Here is a 14,057-nt window from a genome sequence, read left to right as displayed (position 1 = left end):
CAAAAATGATTTATGACGCCCCTGTCAATGTGAAGAAGTTTTGTTGATTTATGACTCTCCTGTCATTGTAGGGGAAAAGGTCAAGATTTATGACTCTTCTCCCCTCTCGGACACAGCTCTGCTCACCCCCCACCTCATCCCCTGACAGGGTGACTGTCATCCATGCTCTCTGTCTTGAAGTCTAGCAGATTTATGATTTTTTTTTTTTGTAGGTAGGAAGTTGTTGTTGTAACACAAAGATGATCTGACCCCCCCTCCAAAAAATATATATATATATATATACATAAACTTTGACATCCACATTAGACATTTTGACACATAAAAGAAAAAAGTCTGTTTTTTTTGTTGCACCTCCACCCCCATAAACCTGCTGCTAGAGTTAACTTCAGACCAATACAGCATCCACCATTACTCATTTGGATTTGTAACAATTAAACACCATGTGCATGCAATTAACCCCGTGAGACCACCGCTTTCTCGCACGATGGTGCACGTAATGATGTTCAAATGAAAGAAGTTTACATCCGGGCGCGGCCCGACGGCGCACTTTATTACTTGTGGCTGCACAATCTGCTGTCCATTGTGCGTGAGTACGTTGGAGTTCACTTTATGGCTCAGTTTATGGTCATTTGTATATTAAAATCCTACGGCCCATACTCAATCAGCGATAACAATTATGTACTTGAAAACATTTAAATAGCATTTTAATAAATTAATAAAGCTTACGTGCGAGTGTATTTAATGTGTTACTACAAAATTGTATGCAAACACGTTAAAAGCCATTGAAATAACAATGTTATGCTATTTTATTAAATCTTTTTCGTAATGCTGTAATTTACAGGCATTGAAAAAGATATACTGGAAAGGGATTTTAAAACATTTTACACGTTTTTTTATCGACGATATATCAACTCACTGTACTGAAAAATATACCCCCATGTTAATTACACCCATGTGTATGACTTCATAAACTCCAATATAAATGTATAGGCAGTACTCCTAAAATTCGTAAACACATACCACAAATTGTATTGTTTATACCATTAGAAACCATTCATCAAATACTGTACAACGCAATTTTGCTTCGGTACTAATTTAAATTAGCAAGAAATATTTCAACACAATAATTGTGTGCACTCTTACCTTCCATAGCTTTGGGCGCTGGGCTATGGAGACAGGCGACGCCGGAGATGGACACTACAGAAAGCGCAACGAGAAATGCGAAGTTGTGCGTCCAGCGCCCGCTTGACATGTTGACCGGCTCGGGATGAGCGCAGAAGCCCGAGTGGATCACGGCAGCGCCACCATCATGTACAGTAGAGAAGCTGATCCGCAGCGCAGGACTTCCTGAAATCTGATCGACCGCGAGAGAACAGAGAATCCTGGAGAGACCCCAAGTCCGCACAGAAACTTCCCGGCCGGGGCTACATGGGGAGGGAAACAGCGCAGGACAGACATGCGTGTGGAGGAACGCGCTTCGGGAAGGGTCCCGCCGGGGTCGCCTAGAAAACGGCTTACAGACTTATTGTTGTCTCTGAGTGCGACCATGTGCTGGGTGCCCGGAGACCCCCGGGTCCTAAAGAGACTTCAGTTTGCCGTGGTTGAAGAGAGTGACAGACTTTAAATTCAGATTCTTAATTTAACCACAGTATTAGATTAAATCTTCCAGGGCATTATAAACAACATATTGCTGTCACGTTTTACATTTTAAAACGATTAATTGTGGTTAGGACAATAACAGGTAATCAGGTAAATCATATCCCTATGACAAATATTCCTTTTTTATTTAAAATCAGTTTCTTACAAAAAAATTCAGGATTGATTCCTAACATGACAGACTATAAATATTTGTTGAAAGTAATTAGTTGTCACACGTGACACAGCACAGCACTCAGTGCACACTAAGAAGTGTGGTCTCTGCATTTAACCAATCCCCAAGGGAGATGGTTAAATGCAGACGACACATTTCGTTGAGTGCACTGTGTGCTGTGCTTGACAATGACAATCACTTCACTTTCATATGCAGCACTGTGCAGTGTGGTGAAGTATAAGTGAGATGCGGCAATCACCCTGCAAACACTGCACGTCTAACAAGGGCTGTTGAGCCAAATGGCACCACGGTGCATAAGGGTGAAACATTTGAAGTGATGCAATCTTTGCTATTGTGTGCGCTCTAAATTAGGAGTCTTGCTCAGCATTCAAAGTATGCAGCAGGAATGAACGAATTAATGTAGTACACATCAATGAACCTTAAGACTCACCAGCTGTTAGAGAGAACAGAGGACTGCATAACAAGTTCACACATGTGCCTGAAGCTGACCTTAACAAGGGCATGGCAAAAAATTAACACAGTAAAATAAAGTTAAAAGTGCTCCAGCAATGTTTAATAAAGCACCCATATAGATGTACAAATTATATAAATTGGTGTAAATGTTTGCTTGGACTCATGAATTAAATGATCAAGGTCAAGGTCACATGTACATGCTTCTCTATGGATATGGATAATTCTGCTTTGTCTCTTATGGAAATAGATCACAACAGAATCAAATCCTAGGCCAATCTGCTATTCGCACCCATGACATTATTTCACCTGCCAACAGTGGACATGAGAGGTTAATGTTGTCACAGCTGCATGCTTGCAACTTGCAAGGTACATAAAGTGGAACGTACACACAAAACAAGATTTGGAAAACAGATGCACAGCTTGCAACTTGCAAAGTACATAAAGTGGAACTTACACACAAAACAAGATTTGGAAAACAGATGCACAGCTTGCAACTTGCAAAGTACATAAAGTGGAACTTACACACAAAACAAGATTTGGAAAACAGATGCACAGCTTGCAACTTGCAAAGTACATAAAGTGGAACTTACACACAAAACAAAATTTGTAAAACAGATGCATTTTGAATTGTCGAATGAGTGGGGAAAAAAATGGACACATCCAGAAGATTCTTGAGCTCAGAGCTGCTGAAGCATAGTTGTAGAATGGCATCAGGGAGAATGCATCACACACTGACTAAGAACTGGGCTGGGATTTACTGTAATACTGAGCACATATACACACACACAGGTTTGGGCCAACAAGTCCCTTATAAAAATACAGCTGATGTGGACCTGTGTGTGGGCTCCTCCCTGGAATCTGCTGCATGTGTGTGTTTAAGTGAGAATGCAACCAGCAGTGGCCCCAGCTGACCAGGAGGAGCTGACTCAGGCAGTCCTGTGCACATTTCTGTTGTCACCTCCATTTCAAATGGGTGGAGATGTTTTCAAACTCAAACCCTGACTCACATTAGTGACAGTCTGTGGTATGTGGAATAAAGGGGAAACTCACACACAAAGTAAGTTTGTGATACTTGACTATCTTGGAAGTGCACACCAGTAATTTATTCAAACTGGAGTGTCAAGAGACCACAAAGACCATTGTCACGTTTGCAGAGTTCTCGTGTTGTCATGCCAGGGGAGTGCAATATACATACAAACTGACTTACAAAATTAAAGTAACAAATCAGACTCTGTAGTAAACCATTTTCTATCAGACACCCACTAGTTGGTGCACAGGAACTTTAAAGAGTGGTGGTTAGGAGGTGCCCAGGTGTGGTGTATTGAAGTGGGCGTGTCTCAAATTATGTGCTCGGTCCATTTGTGCCAGTGATCAGATGCAGGTGTGTGTGAGTAGTACAGCAGCAGGATGATTAAATTTTTAATGGGCTTCTTAGGAGTCTGAATTAGTAGGAAGAAAAAAAAATCCTAAAATATATAAATTAACATCGGTTTTCACACTCTATGCTAGTTGGCCTAGAGGGCAGGAATCTGTGCTGGATTTTTGTAAGATGAAATATACACAGTAAAAATTCTAACCAACCCCAGTGCCTTTCGCCTTGTGTTGCAAGCAAATGCTTCAAAACCAAAGGCCATGTGCAGCAATGAGCTGTGAACGTAAATTGCTTGCGCAATGTGCAGTTTCAAGATACCGCAGTACATACACCCCAGAATTAGTAATGCATTACAAAGTCCACAACCACATATCTTTAATGTTTATTTTATTTGTACACATCAGTCTACAGGCATCAGAACCTATTTATCATAACAGGAACATATAAAATATGCACAATTAAATTAATAAACCATCCCTGCATTAAAACACTTTACATTGTACATTATTGATATATTATCAGAAATCAGCCATACATATGAGTCCCAAAATATTTAATAGTAATGTACACTGCTGTATGTTACTTTTATTTATATAGTACAATAATGTAGGAATAGTATGAGCTTACATTTATGGCATACAATCAGACTTACAATCAGTAGTTTTTTTGCTCAAGGAGACAACTTTGGTCTTCTGGTTCCTAGGTGAGTGTGTTACATACTAGGCTACTACTACCCTTACTGATAATATTTAAAATTATCTACTCAGTTTTAGACTCTATGCTGAAGCAGTCTCCTCCAGGATCTGCACATTGTCGTAGAACAGCATGGCCTAACTGCTCATTGGCTGATCTGGCAGCCCACATACAATCAGCCCATTCAGATGCATCCAGCCTTGAGTCTTCATTAGCAGGGAATTCCCATGCTGAGGGGTCAAATTCCTGGAGCTAATGGACAATGGGTTGGGGAGTTTTGCGATTCTGTATCCGGTCCTGTAGTCCAGTCTTGCATTGTTTTTAGATTGCATGGTCTCTAGACATATTTTTATGTCATATATTTAAATGTCACTCACATCAGATGTTTGCTGTTCAATTTAACCTATTTAAGCTATCTACTGTGTTGACTACAACTCATTGTGTCTCAGTCACTCACATTAATGCGTTACAGTAAATTAATTTATCACATCAAACCTTTCTCTTTGACTTGCCCACATGTAATAATCATCATTATTGCAGATGTGCTATGGCATATGTAGAAGCAAGAAAGCCCACCCCCACAGGGAATGAAAAGTATACCATAGATACCGAGAGGGGATTATGTTTTGTTTGACTGAATCAAAACTTATGTGATGAACAGCAGGTGTCGGGAACAACATCAGTCAAAATAGAGTTAACCAAAACAGTCCTGGTTCTGTGGTTTTCAGCGCATCCTCAGTCTGTGCCTCTGTGGAGAAGCTGGTCCAGCAATTTCTGCAAGGGAGTATAAGCAGAACAATCAGTTAAAAAAAATGAGGTTTTCATTCAATGAGCTGGTTCCTCCAAGGAATTTTTCATGACTACTAGCAACATTTCAAAACAGCAAGATGGAAAAGACAAGAATCTAATGACATTTTCAGAAAAGGCCAGCAGGTATTCATAATAGGGGTCTAACTCTGCAGTATCTACAGGTAACATCTTCCTTCTCTGCAGGACATCATCTCCAAGAGATGTAGGACCCAGGTTTTTTAGGTTATTAAGGACAAATTTCTCTGCATTTCTCAGTATTTTCTGCAAGGCCAAAACGGATGCTGATGCTGTTGATGCCAAGTATGCATTGAGTTAAATCACAAAATCAGGAAAGCCAATTTTTGAAGCGTTGTTTCTGAAAAAAAATGGAAGTTGAAGATATCTTGTGTCCGGATGCACAAAAAGATTGTTCAGTAATGGCATGTAATCTGTGGCCTCTATCAGGCCAAATGTAGCTGAAATGTGTGAGCAGAAGCGTTGTCAAGTGTCATGACAGTACAAGAAAAGCAGCTGCGTATGTCCTCAGTTTTTTTTTTTTTTGTTACTTATTTGATTACCATATTTTGGCAAGTTGGTATGTATATAAAATTGTCACATTGGCTGGAAATGGCGAGGAAGGAGGACGCATACGCACGACGACACAGGCACATAATACACACGAGAAGGGAACATCACCAGACAATGACCTGACGGTGAACAGACACGAACAGGATAGTTTTATACAATGATACACATGTGATAACAGTCGGTCGTGACGGCAGTGAGCAAGCTCTGTAAAATTTAGTGGCCCCGTAATAGGGGCAGTGGTGGCCTAGCGGTTAAGGAAGTGGCCCCATAATCAGAAGGTTGCCGGTTCGAATCCCGATCCGCCAAGGTGCCTCTGAGCAAAGCACCGTCCCCACACACTGCTCATGGCTGTCATGGCTGCCCACTGCTCACTCAGGGTGATGGGTTAAATGCAGAGGACAAATTTCACTGTGTGCACCGTGTGCTGTGCTGCTATGTATCACATGTGACAATCACTTCACTTTAGATCAGGGAACATTACACAGAACGAACATGAAACTCCGAACTCCGGATCCGGAGTAACCCTGCCGGACCGGATAATGACAAAAATAACACATATGTTAGACTGTGTTTGTTAAATATGCAGGAACTATTAATAATTCACAAAAATGTCCAGAAACATTACACTTTTTTCTGTTTACTTGATTTTTTTACTTGACTTTTATGAGTTGACAATGTCATCAGTGGCCCTTATCGAATTTGACCCCTGCTCTGGACACATCAGGCAGCAGGTTCCACCATCCGCTCTTATCTAAAAAAATCACTGCACAGGATTGTGTCAAAAGGGGTATGTGAGGAGTATGAGTGGAAAACAGGTGGTACAAGGGAGACCCAAAGTCTAACATGAAGCCATACATTTGTATGTGTCCTCTCCTTTAGATTACAAATTACAAGATAAGAAATAGTAAAAGTGTGGAAAAAACACAGTAGATTTTTAATAATTTTTGTTTTGTTTTTACTTTACTGGTAGCAAATCTGCATGTGTGTGTGTGTGTGTGTGTGTGTGTGTGTGTGTGAGTATGATTGTGGGTATCTGTAGTGTGTAATATACAGCCACTGAGCCTGGACCCTGGCAGGAAGGCCTTGTTTGTTCAGAACACAAGGTCCATACACACTCTGCACAATGGAGATCTTCAGAGTGGCACACCATGCCAGCACAGGAGTCTGTGTCACTAACATATTTACACACACTCTCTCTCTCTCCTCAATACAGTGCTCTCGTCAACCCAGAATGATCCAAATACTCACAGAGAAATGAACCGAACTGAAGACAGGGAGCTCTGAGAGTATTTGTTGAGAAAAAAAAGCACATCGCTACTCATTTGCCAGTTATGAAGAATGTGCAGGATCTACAGTAAAGGGGGAAATAATTGTAACCATCATAAAGCATACAGTTACCAGGTATTTCTGAGGACTGAAACTATTCCCAGAACAGATATAGACTAAAACAGTACAACAGCAGCCTCTGGTGGTCACAACAAAAAAAAAACTTTTTGTGAAAAGAAGCGATTCTGTTACACTGCAACACAGCACACATGCACACAACAAAATGTGTCCTCGGCTTTTAACCCATCACCCTTGGTGAGCAGTTGGCAGCCATGACCTCAGTGGCACCTCGGTGGATTGGGATTCAAACCAGCAACCTTTTGATTACAGGGCTGCTTCCTTAACCTCTAGGCCACCACTGCCATGAGCACTTCTATAGTTCCTACTATAGTTCCTACTACTAATTGACAGTTGGGGAGTAATGGAATACATGTCCTGGCATTATGTATTTAGAATACAAAATATGAGTAACTGTATTTCGTTGTTTAAATGAGTGATAATCAGAATACAGTTACTTTTTTTTAAATAAATGGATTACACAGCGGTCTTTTCCTGTTTCATACGTTAGGCTATCCCCTCTGGTAATTCCACGCTGCGTGGACCACGCATAACACAGGTGTTCTGTTGAAACATGCTGCATACCAAGTTGTGCTACCTAGCGGATCTGCGCATGCGCAGTCCCTCAAGTTTGCGCTCTGTTTCAGCGCCCATAATTCCATGCTACCCCTGAAATTGTAAATAAATATGATTTAATTCACTATTACACCATGATCTTTATTCTCTTACAGTGCGCATGGACTGAGTGTATGTAAGGTGACACGCCATCACCCAGTTTAACCTTGCCGCTCTGAGGGTTTGAGGAGGGCCGCACGGAACGGAGATGGCTGTAATTGGGGGAAGGTGCGGTCCTAATCAAAAAGAGGGTAATTTTTCTTGTGCAAGGCTACTTTTTATTTTAACTAAGTGATGGAATATGTTGGTGACCACTCAATGTAACTCACATTGAGTAACTTAACAGAATACTTTACAAACTACATTTTGAGGCATGTATTTTGTAAAGTGTAGCGGAATAAATTTTAAAAGTAACATTCCCAACACTGCTAATTGCTACTATTACTAAAATACTAATCAGTCATAATGTATCATAATGTTTTTGAACACAGTCCATCATTATGTGTAGTAACGAAAATTCATAGTTTTAAGCCACTTTTATTGGTAAGAAAATACCCTCAAGCCCACATGTACTCAACATCACATTTAGAATCTTTACTAACATTAATGTTGGGTTCTGAGTTATTGAACTAAAGGTATTTTCAGATCAGTCCTATTAAATCAAATGCAGGATTATAATGATAGACATCATTAAAAATTTATGTTAGACGTTCTGGATAAGAACATCTGCCAATTGCTGTAAATCTAAATTAACAAGATACTGTCTACTGACTACTGTTAGTCACAAAAAGAATCATAAATATGATTCAAATAAATCTATTTATCTCCTTAATCATGACACATGGTAGTGAGAAAATAGTTTAATCTCGTAAACCCATTTTAATATCTCTCACAAGGCTTGTTTTAGAAATATTCCACCATGTCCTTTTTGTCAGGGACCCAACATGCTTTAATTGTTCTCTGTTATTAACAGAGAATGTTCCAGAGTTTTTTGGTATACTGAATTGCCCCTTGTTCAAGAGCTGTTCCTGTTATACCAGAGATGAGGCACAAGTCCGGCAGAACAGCTTTTGCTACAAACATGAGTTACACAAACTCACCAAAGCAGATGGGCACCAGAGATTGAGCAAGTCTGAGGCTTAAAAAATACCAATAATTTGTAATGGGCTACACATGAGGATCATTAGGCATACGAGACGTGGAAATGGTGACACAATGTGGGCCAGGAGCACCAGTTCCTTTTTCAAGACAGTTCTGCCATGCTTTAGCTGAACTGAATAAATGAATTTATGGTTCAAAGTGGGTCAACCACTAAACGACAGCAGCTCTACTAACATTGCTGCTGGTCTGGCTTCTTACAATTTATATTTTCCTATACAGATACGCTTTTAAAAATAAACTCATTAAAACAATTATTATAGGCAAAGCACAGCCATCACCTATTACCATTAATAAAAATTACCATTAGAAAGAAGGTGTAACTAAAGCTCACCCTGGGTATTGTCTTAAGTCTGCCATGTTTAATAAACTCTAAAGCTTCTCAGTCCAGTTAGACTAATGAGAATCTATATCAGAATTCAGAATTCACTTCACCAGTGGACCTAATACAGCTCATTAATTGATGGTAACCAAAAAAATTTGCGTGATTTTTTGTTTTCAACAAATTTTATGACAAAATATCTTTGTCAATGAACCTTTATGATGTGACGAGACGAGACAAGATGTCATGTGACAATGACTATAACAAAATATGCAATGTAATATTGCTGCCGAATAAAAACGAGACTAAATATAGTCAAACTATACTAAAAATACAAACTATACTAAAATGTCTCTTAATTTTCATTGATGACAATATTGCTATACTGCAGTTTCTATATCCAGAATCTCCCATTTAGTCACACAAATGACGTCACTTCCACAACCCATATTTGCACCATTAATTTGATTTCAGGATACCTCTGATTGTGGAGCAGATGGCTGGGAGAAAATAACAAAGTGATCTCTAGATGCACTTTCTTTATAAGGAAGTGTAAAAGGAAATAAAATGTTGGTCAAAAAACAAGATAACCCTGACTAAAGGAAAAAGTTGTGTTGCGAGAGGGCAGCCGAGAGGATCGTTGTGCAGGTGGCGTCAAGCTGGCGTGTTGGGGCTGTACCAAGAGGTGCCAATCGATGTGCATCAAAGCACATCAAAAGAGTATATCTCAATTGACCACCTTGCTGCATATTTATAATAAATCATCTTGGGGGCTTGGAGACCCATGGGGGTCTTGGGAGCCAGGGCCCGGAACTATGCAGTAAAGTGGCTGACTAGTACAGATGGTACAGTTGAGATGAACCATGCCATCCAAATGATAAAAGGTGGATTTCTCCTCAACAAACTCTGCATATTGTGATGGCGGCGGAGGCAGGTGAATAAAGCCAGATAATATAGTGGTGCCCAGTAAAGATCCTGTTGAGTGAAATACACTTGATGTTGGTAGTATAAACTCTCATACCTTCTTAAAGAGCTCGGCTCTCAGTCTGTTGGCCTGTGACACATCTTTCCGCTTCTCTTCTCTTCTCCTTTTCATATCCAGGCTGTAAACAAGAAACCTTTTTTTCACCTGTTTTTTTTTTTCAACAGCATACTACATTTTGAATTAAAATGTTCTGTTACAAGACTGTGCTAGACTGTGCTGTGTTAAAATTCTGTAATAATGTAAGAGCAACATTTAATATGGCAGGGTTGGACTGTGCTTTGGGCTATCAAGACTGTGACACAAGAAGATGATCCAAAAATGAAGTCGCAAGACTGCTGGGAAGGGTTCTTTTTAGGTAGCATTGGATTAAGACAGGGAACGGCGAATCTTGAAATAAATGTGGCACAATAAGTGACAGGGTCCCAGTATGCTGAAATTAACCACTCTTTGATTTAGCCGTATATGCCATATGTAATATACACTTGTAATATGCAAATTGAAAATGAAAATTATGCTAATGGAAAGAAATGACCAGAACCACTTTGATATGTCTCCTTACATCTGCTAAATTTAAACACCACCTAAAGCATAGCTGCCATAGCTATTGCCATATTTCAATGCATTTTGAGAATGACAAAAATACTGTTTGGTGCTTTGGTGTTTTAGATATTCTTTCTTCAGTTGTTTCTTTCATGTATAATTAATATAATTACAAGCATTTTATTATTTTCAAAGGCTTTTGTCAACATTTACCTCAAGTTTGTGCAAAGAGTCAATATTGGCCCTTTTTTCCAAGACCTCTGCAATTCGCCCTAGCATGCTGTCAACCAACTTCTGGGCCAAATTGTGACTGATGGCAACCCATTGCTTCATAATCAGTGTCTCGGGCTTGTCAGAATTTGCGGGATTTTGAATGTCCACAAAATGCTTTTTGGGGATTAAGTGGCAAACCAGTATTTGTGTCATTCTCAAAACTTTTGGCCACTATTTAGGCACATGTGTTACACAAATCCACAGATTTGTGACTCATGCGTTAAAAGTTATTACATTGGGATGTTGTTGTTCTTTTTGTAAAAGAATTCTCAATTCTACATTCTACCCACAAATCGTAATAGTAATAGTGCTGTAGCATTCAGATGGAGACTCTGATGCCTCCTGCTGTCTGAGCGAAGAAAGAACGAGAGAATGAGATGACTGTCGATAAAGGCGAATTCTGAGAAGGCTGGGATGCAGCTGACAGTAGGCAGAAGGGGAGACTGGAATGTAACTCACTTCCGACATCTTGGCTGTTTCTCCCTCCTAAAAATGGATCTATCTGTGTTTCTGAAAAGGATATCTGGAAAAAAACACACACACACACATTCCGACGTGCAGTCTGATAAAGTTGTAAAGCATAATTTTGCAGTTGCTGTGTTTCCTAAATTTATGTCCTACAGCTTTGAGTAATCTCTATTAAAGCGGTCTGCTTACAGTTGCTGACCACTTGTGACGCCTTTAGATGTCGATTCCAAAGTGTTGGTGAGAGCAAACCAATGAGCATAACCAATGACAGCACACATACATACAAATTTTTTTAAATAATATTTTTTACACTAGAAATGTAATTAAAATGCCTGGTCGGGTGCTACGGGAGTCTGCTGACCAACTTGCAGTCATCTTCACTGATATCTTCACATCGCTGAGTTCAGCCGTGGTACATATTTGCCTCAAAACCACCAAGATCATCCCAGTGCCAAAGGAGTCAACTGTGTCCTGCCTCAATGATTATCGCCCCATAGCACTCACACCCATCATTACAAAGTGCTTTGAGAGGCTGGTTTTGAGGCACGTGAAGTACCAACTTCCACAGAATCTAGATACACTTCAGTTCCCCTACCGGCCAAACCGCTCCACAGCTGGTGCAATCTTGTCTGCCCTTCACACAACCCTCTCCCACCTCGACAAAAAAAGACACGCTAGAATGCTGTTTATTGACTTCAGCCCAGCATTCAATACTGTCATCCCTCAGAAGCTGGTAAGGAATTTGGACCTGCTGGAAATAAGCTCTCCACTCTGCAGCTGGATCTTGGACATCCTAACAGACAGGCCCCAGTCTGAGTCTATAGGAAATAACACCTCCAAGATCCTCAGACTGAGCACAGGTTATCCCACAGGGATATGTGCTCAGCCCACTGCTGTTCACTCTGCTGACACATGACTGTGCTGAACAGTACAGTTCAAACAACATCATCAAGTTTGCAGATGAAACAACAGTAGTGGGGCTCATCACCAACAACGATGAGTCTGCTTACAGAGAGGAGATAAAACAACCGGTGGATTGGTGCCAGAGCAACAATCTGACTCTCAATGTCACCAAGACCAAAGAGACGGTTGTCAACTTAGCGTAGAAACCGACTGTCCACACCCCACTGCACATCGATGGATCTGCTGTTGAGATTGTCAGTTCTTGTGTGTGCACATGACATATGACCTCTCCTGGAGCCTCAACACCACCTCCACCACCAAGAAAGCCCAGCAACGTCTGCACTTCCTTAGAAAGCTGAAGGAGGCCAACCTCCCTACTCCCATTCTCACATCATTCTACCGGGGGACCATTGAGAGTGTTCTCTGCTGCTATATCACTGTCTGGTACGGGAACTGTTGCTGCAGCAGATAGTGAAGACAGCAGAGCGCATAATCAGGGTTCCACTTCCACCCATTTCCCAACTCTACGAGAAAAATCCGTCAAGCTTGCAACATAATGAAGGACTCTCACCATCCCTTACATGCCCTGTTCTCCATCCCTTACATGCCCTGTCTTGTGTGTCCTGTTTGAAATATCCAACATATCCACTTACAAGCATCCTACATGATGTTGTCCTGTTAGTCCTGTTCATTGTGCAGGAAAGTTTTACTTTTCTCTTATAGAGATCTGCACAAGTTCTTGTTTTAGTTAGTATAGTTTAGTTTAGTGTATAAGTACATATATTTTTTTCTTTCTTTTTTGATTGCACTATGGGGGGGTCTGTGTGAAATATTATTTCAATATATTGTATACTGTTGTACTGACAATAAACCAATCTTGAAAATTGAATCTTTGACGAATGTAAGATGTTTATTCTTTTCTATTCAATTTTTTATTTTCATTTTTATTTTCTTTTTATTTTCATTTTATATTTTTTCTTATGCTTGGTATTTTTATGTGTATGTTTTTCTTTGTATATGCAAATAAAATAGCAGGAACTAGAAATCCAAGGAGTCAAGCCATTGCACTGCAGTAGTCCTTGGCAATGAGTGACTGGTTTCAGTCATCAAAAGGGGGCAGCAGACCCTGCAAAATCCAGTAATGGCTTTAATACACATGCTTGCTCACACACAGGTGGCTTTCTCATCACTGCTCCGTATTCTGCAGGGAAGCTCCTCTCTCTGACAGAACTGCGGAAAGCAGCAATCAGATCCACATGGCGTATTAGGGTGATATCTCTATTTGAATGCCGCCCCACGACTTTATGATAATAAGCCTGCAAACATGAGTGCCATTAGCAGTGAGGTAGATTTGTGGTGTTGTAGCAACAAATGCCTTTGCATCACCATTGCACAAAAGTAGAGCGTGACATGGCATGTTGCCACCACATCTATGAACCGAATATTTCAGTAAACATTTTTGTAGTTACCTTTGCCTGGACCTCCATTTCTGGATGCCGTTTGGGCATTTTTGTGGAAGTTGTGTGAGGCACGTCTTTCCTGGGCCCGTCTTTGCAGATCCCTCACTCTACCCTCAGAGTGGGTAATAAAGTCTGGCCTGCGTCTTTCAAGGGCCTCCTGCCAAAGCAAACCAGTAAACACTGTGTGAGGGGTAATGTATGTGGGTTTGTGGGTGTGACACACA

At 40.5% G+C, this 14,057-nt stretch overlaps 2 protein-coding genes across 6 annotated transcripts in view; both read right to left on the bottom strand.

The window, feature by feature from the left end:
- adam12a (ADAM metallopeptidase domain 12a) overlaps positions 1-1,533 on the bottom strand; it is a 93,873-nt gene extending 92,340 nt beyond the window's left edge. For both annotated transcript variants that reach the window (XM_028962371.1, XM_028962380.1), the window contains exon 1: positions 1,144-1,533. In XM_028962371.1, the coding sequence (XP_028818204.1) occupies positions 1,144-1,252 (109 nt within the window). In that variant the 5' untranslated portion in view covers positions 1,253-1,533. The remainder of the gene's footprint in view (positions 1-1,143) is intronic.
- Positions 1,534-4,026: 2,493 nt separating this feature from the next.
- Positions 4,027-14,057, bottom strand: part of c2h10orf90 (chromosome 2 C10orf90 homolog) — a 36,759-nt gene continuing 26,728 nt past the window's right edge. For 2 of the 4 annotated variants that reach the window (XM_028970423.1, XM_028970424.1), the window contains exons 8-11: positions 13,843-13,990; positions 11,462-11,525; positions 10,226-10,307; positions 4,027-5,123 (exon numbers count right to left, since the gene is read on the bottom strand). In XM_028970423.1, coding sequence (XP_028826256.1) covers positions 5,085-5,123; positions 10,226-10,307; positions 11,462-11,525; positions 13,843-13,990 — 333 coding nt within the window. In that variant the 3' untranslated portion in view covers positions 4,027-5,084. The remainder of the gene's footprint in view (positions 5,124-10,225; positions 10,308-11,461; positions 11,526-13,842; positions 13,991-14,057) is intronic. The other 2 variants (XR_003748927.1, XM_028970425.1) reach the window with 2 other exon arrangements.

The sequence above is a fragment of the Denticeps clupeoides genome, chromosome 2, assembly GCF_900700375.1.
Source record: "Denticeps clupeoides chromosome 2, fDenClu1.1, whole genome shotgun sequence".
In the NCBI taxonomy this organism is placed as follows: domain Eukaryota; kingdom Metazoa; phylum Chordata; class Actinopteri; order Clupeiformes; family Denticipitidae; genus Denticeps; species Denticeps clupeoides.
The sequence above is the reverse complement of the archived record's forward strand: the minus strand, read 5'-3'. Positions and strand labels throughout refer to the sequence as shown.